General features: G+C 32.1%; 1 protein-coding gene across 1 annotated transcript; it reads right to left on the bottom strand.

Annotated features, from left to right (window-relative positions):
* Positions 1–872: 872 nt before the first annotated feature.
* Positions 873–2,965, bottom strand: LOC114179625 (DELLA protein RGL1-like). Its single transcript, XM_028066039.1, has one exon. The coding sequence runs from the start codon at positions 2,592–2,594 to the stop codon at positions 1,044–1,046; it is 1,551 nt and encodes a 516-aa protein (XP_027921840.1). The 5' UTR covers positions 2,595–2,965; the 3' UTR covers positions 873–1,043.
* Positions 2,966–6,117: the final 3,152 nt, after the last annotated feature.

The following is a 6,117-nucleotide window of genomic DNA, read 5'->3' as shown; positions in this document are numbered from 1 at the left end:
AAAAGTTAATTTAAAGGTTATATTTGTAATAAGTTTTATTGTTTAATTTTATATACTATTGCGAAAATATAACATGTCTATAAATGAGAATCGTTACTATGTAGATTATTTATTAATAAAATTAATAAATTGGTTTGACTTTCACAAATATGATTTATTAATCTCATTGAATACACTTTTAGAATATTTTTGTTAAAAATTCATGAGTTCATTATATAAAAAAAATTATTTTAGTAAATCACTTACTAACTTATTTCACTAATTTATAAATTTTTTTGGTCAATATAAAAAATATTTAATAAGTATTTCAAAATAATTTATTTTAAGATTTTTTTTATTTACAAGTTATGAGCTACATCTCGTAGTTTCTAATTGAGAATTTAACAACTTTCAATAAGCTTACAAGCTAGTTTGTTTTTTGGACAAAAGAGAATTTAACAACTTTCCCTGAACTGTTGTTTGAAGCCGTTTATTTGTGATAAAAGAGACATTGACCGCTCAATCGTGTAGATTTCGCTTAGCGTGTTTTTCATGTGTTTATTTCTAGTTTCATGTTTCTGTTTTTTCTGTTGGTTCCGCTTTTTATTAGCTCCTCTCTGCTCATCATTTCTGCTATCTGTTTGGTTATTTTTGTTTTCTTCTTCATGGATTTCAGTTGTGGTGCTAAAACGAAGACTTTTTAGATCTTTTCTATCTTTTTGTACTTTTCTTAATCTATAAATTCCACCAGATTTCCCTTTATCCCTTTTATTATTGTAAAATATGAAGCAATTGATTTTTGTTGTATAAATCGCAGGATGATTGATAGTAGAAAGAAAGAAAGAAAATACTGGAACAAGGTCACCAAACACGAAGTTGTTTATTTTTCATGTGTTCGATCCCCGGCAACAAGAACACATAATTACTGAAAAAAAAAAAACAATTATTCTGTGTCTAATTCACAAGGTGCATGTGAAATGACATTATTGAATGACACAAAAACAGCTCAGAAGAAACTGTTATTTATTGACATGGAACCAACTTCAAACTTCAGTGGAGATTCATCAGCATTTCCAGCAAGAAACCGCCACAATAGGCTTGGATTTCCATCCAAGAACCAGACACCCTTTCTCTTCCACCACCGTGTACCCCTCACACACCTTCCCATTCAGAAGCCACTGCTTCGCCTGAGCCACCATCTTGATCGGCGCAGCCTGAAACCCCGCCCTGCTCATCCTCCTCCGCCACTGATCCACTCTCTCGTGTCTCTCCATCCTCAACGGCCCCTCACGGCTCACTATGTTCTTTATCTCCTCAGCGAAGTAAAACTGCTCCATCTTCGCTCTCTTCGTGTCATACTTGGGCAGCATAACATCCAAGGAATCGAATATGGCAGAATAATAGTGCAATGATTCCATGAATCTCCCGAGGAAAAAGGGTCCGTTGTGACTCGAATCCTGCTCCACCATCACCAACACTTTCGGCCCAAGCCCGTGAACCATCTGCAGCACCGAATTCAAAGCCCCTCGGCTTTCCTTCACCACGCAGTGCAGCTGCAGAATGCTGTTCACCGCAAGAACCTCTTCCTCCCTCACTTCTATGTCCTCCGCTTTCAAACTTTCCAAATTCTTTTTCACCACTGAGAATTCAAAGTTGATACCCAAATTAGTCGCATAAACCGAGAGTTCGTCGCCGATGGATTGAAGTCTATCGCAGAGTCCCACCGCCGTGATTCGCAGACGACGAAGACGTTCGCTGCCGCCATTGGCGAGGCTCCGCATGAGTTCTCTCCATTGGTGTCCGTGCCGTAATCCGAGAGTCATCCCGAAATCCACGACATGGACAAAACTCTCACCCGAAAAGGCTTCCATCACTATAGAATTAGTGACAAAGTGTCCGAACTGGATTTGTGGACACAGCTCGTAAACCAATCTGAATGCTTCCTCCATTTCCTCGGAGGCTGTGTCCATAATGTTCATCATGGGTGGCATCGGGCTCACCGGCCCGGTGGGCTGAATCAGATTCAGCCTCTCCGTTAGGCCTTGAACAAAACAAGAGGCAACCCTTTGGAACGAAGATCCGAATACTAAAGCGTTGGCTTTCAGTTCTGATAGTAATATCGAAGCGTGCGATTTGTCTCGACAAGCCACCGCTTCTGCACATGCTATTAGAAGTTGAACCAGCCTCACACCGTCATGACAACCGTCTTCTTCAGCCCCACCACTTTCTGAACTATTTGTATCTTCTGGTGCCTCTTCTTCTGCTTCCGCTGCCAGATACCTTTGTTTGTAAGTCCGTATGTGATCTCTGAAGTGAAGCTTTGGTATGCTATCTCTACTCCTATTGCAATTGCTGGCGTTGGTGTTCAGGAAACAATGGGAATTGCTCATCAAATTTCCTAACCAATCAACGGGAATTCCCACCGTTCTCTTCACCCTTTTGTTATCCCTTATGCTTCCGTCACAATAGGGGAGAACTAAGCTGCAACTGTTACTCTCCGAGATTGGTTCAAGAGGAAAACAGCTATATTCATCGGTTGCCCATATATCAAACACGTACGATAGATTTTCACCATCGATTTCTCCGTTTAAGGCACTAAACTGAGGAGGGGCCATTTATGCAACCTTTTTCTTCTCTTTTCTTTCTAAAGATATTCAATAACGCTCTGAGAGAAACCTCCCCTTCAAATAATGCTATATATACACCCACACCATGACATCACTGATGCGTTACTTCCTAGTAGACGTGAACCTCGATGTTCTTCCTTAGATTCTACATATATACTTGCCTGTTCAAATTCAGCAAAGAAAAGCCTATAGATGAATTAGATATCTCCGAAACATCGTTGCTCCCAGCCTTTTGGAATTTCGTGAACGGTTTACACTGATTGGTCGCCACACCATTCTATATTCCCTGATGAAATTGCATTATCCATTTCGTCGCTTTCTATGTTGTCCCATTTAGGCACAACACTATGTGATATATGTACATGGGTAACATAGTTTCAACCATTTTTATTTTTTTTATGATTGTATTTACTGTAGCATGAATTGAACCAAATGCGTAGAAAATTTTCTGTGTGCGGCTGCCGCAGTTATTCTCAACCCAACCTCTAACTCTACCACTGGTTCAGAACTTCAGGGTTATCGTTTTTCTCTATCTGCATCATACAGAACACCATTCTTCATAGATGGGATGGCTCTGCTTACAGAAAGGTTTGATTTTCAAACTCGTTGAATCCTTTGAATGAATGCTGATTCGAACATGGCAAAAAAAAGTTGTCAGGAGTTTCCTCTAACAAAAGGGTGACTGACAAATAATATGAATTGTGTTGAAACATAAAGCAGAAGCATATTTCGCTCAAGTTGCTATGTAAAAGCATTGATGGAGTATTTCAAAGAACTTTAGCTTCTTACACTACACTCACATTTTAGTATAATTTTTCACTATATCACTGATGCTAACTACTAGTTTTACCGTTATTTTACAGACTAAATCTTTAAATTAGACTCTAATTATTTATCAAATTGATTCTTAAATTTAACAAAGTCATAAAATAGTTTCTCAAATTATTGATTAATTTAGTCTTTAAAAATAAATAAAACATTACAAATAAATTTTAATTTTTTAAAAGCATTAAAAGGATTTGGTGAGGAAACGACAGGGGTTCAAACCTTCATTAATAATTATTATTAACTTTTAATTATTTAATTTAATTAGTAATTGACCAAGTTTAACCGATTCTATTTTGAAAGAGTTGTTTGACAGAAGAAAGAAGATAAATGAAGGCACTTGCGAAGAGGCCTAGTGAAATGAATAAAGAAGGGAAGTGGCAATGAAGTTAAAGAGGAAGACAGAAAAAATGGTAAATCGTTGAATGCATGGAGTACATGATATGAATAACTATCTAACATAAAAGGAAAACAATCTATGCATATATTATATAAATGGATTAAATCACTCCAAGTGTTATCCTATAAATACACACATTCTTTGTTAAAAAAATGATAATAGGGTGTTAAGACTTTAATCCTCTCTCTCTTTTTTCAAAGAACATAAAAATGGTGCAGCTTTATATTTTCTTTAAACTGAAATGTATTTATAATTTTTAAAATTGAATTAATATTTATCTTTAGTCATTTAATCTTTTTAGCTAGGTAAACGAATTGTCTAGTTCATAAGTAAAATTCTATTTGAAACATAATTAAATAAATCTTAAGATTCCATTATGTTGGTTAAAAAATGTTTTAACTTTAATATGAACTGAAGTTTCTTTACTGGATTTTATTTTTGCTCAGCTGTATGTTATAACTGAAATGTTGCTAAAAAGTAAAATAATGTCGTCAACAACAAGTGTTGATTGAACGAAACTTTTCTATGTTTTTGTAACGACTCTAGTGAAAGGGAGATCCAACAAGAAATAAACACCCATAACTTGTCAAAATAGTAACTTTTCTAAGTAACAAGAGAGCTAACGAAAAAAAAAAAAGAGAATACTTTTAAAAAAAATTAGATCATCTAATTAAATTCATCTGACAAACTATTAAATTGGGTTTTTCAAATGTCATCTAATCTCATACTAAAATCCCATTAGGCAAGATTGAAAAACTAACAAATTACAAAATTTAAGAAAGATTAAAAAAAGTACTCCAAAGTTAAAGTAACTAAAATTATATTTCAATAATCTCTAACTTCTTATAGTATTTGAATATATGATGCACAAAAAGTACAAGATTAAAAGGCTGATTTATTTTGCTTGTCATATTTGAGAAGAAAAAGAAAATGTTACTCTTGATGTGCCTACTTGTATTCAGTGATGACAAAAATAGATGTGGCCACAATTATTTCTAGATATATTTGCATTATTTCTAGATATATTTGCATCCTATAGTTGGTATCTACATGTATCTATTATACGCGGGTAGCATGTAGCGGTATTTTAATACCTGCATTTATACATGAATCATGTGTAAGTATCATACTATTCGTATCTATAGGTATCAATTATTCGTAAAAGATTAAAATTAAAATTTAATTTATATTTTATTAAGATAAATTTAATTAAAATTAAAATTTAATCTATATTTTATTATGTTAAATTTAATTAAAATTTAATATATATATATATATATATATATTATGTTAAATTTAATTAAAATTAAAAATTTATATTATATTTTATATTTTATGTAATTTTATTTAAAGTTTGTTATAAAAATTTATAATTTCTGTTTTAAATATCCGTAGGTACTCGCAAGTACTTTTTAGACGGATATCTAGATAATAGGACAGGTAACTAGTGAATTCTTTTGTTGGGGCCCTATAGCGGGTAGACATTATCTATGTCCAATCTGACCTGTTGTCATCTTTACTTGTGTTATTTGAATGATGAGTTACGAATTTGAATTTATTTGTTAAATTTTTTGTATTATGTATACGTTAAACCTTTAAAATATATAGTGAACTATCAAATTTTTTTTAATATACTTTAAAACACTAAAATCAGTATAATATTTTCAAGTTACAAAAAAATTAAAAAAAAAAATCTGAACTCGTGTGGGAGAACCAACAACATTTTCATAAATTTAATTTTTTTTTTTTGGATTTCTATGATATTTTTCTATTTTCAAAATATATTGATTGGCTACTTTTGATATTATAAAATATATTAAATAACATCATAATATATCATCATCGGTTTATTTTAAATATTTAGAAGAAAAAAAAATAATAGAGAATCTAGATTTCATTTTTTCAATATTTGTATGGATCATCATAAACTTAATTATTTGAAAAAAAAAAGTCTGACTCAACATCTTTATAGTTAAAAAGATCTTATTGAGACCTTTAGTTAAGAGCATAATGAAAAGATTAATAGATAATGAATACAAAGCAATTATATTATGCTATTTTTATTTAATAAGATACGACATACTACATTAAATTAGAAATTAAAATAACATTATATTGTATTAACTTCAGTTTGATTACTTTTAAATTACCATTCAATCACCGAATATTAATACCTATCAGTCTATATTGGATCACTCATCTAGTTTTAAAACTTTGAAAACATATTTAAATTCATATAACTTAGGAATGACATTAGTACAAATTTATTAAATAAGTCCATCATAA

The sequence above is a fragment of the Vigna unguiculata genome, chromosome 3 (assembly GCF_004118075.2).
Source record: "Vigna unguiculata cultivar IT97K-499-35 chromosome 3, ASM411807v1, whole genome shotgun sequence".
NCBI lineage: Eukaryota > Viridiplantae > Streptophyta > Magnoliopsida > Fabales > Fabaceae > Vigna > Vigna unguiculata.
This window is presented reverse-complemented; position numbering and strand designations above follow the sequence as displayed.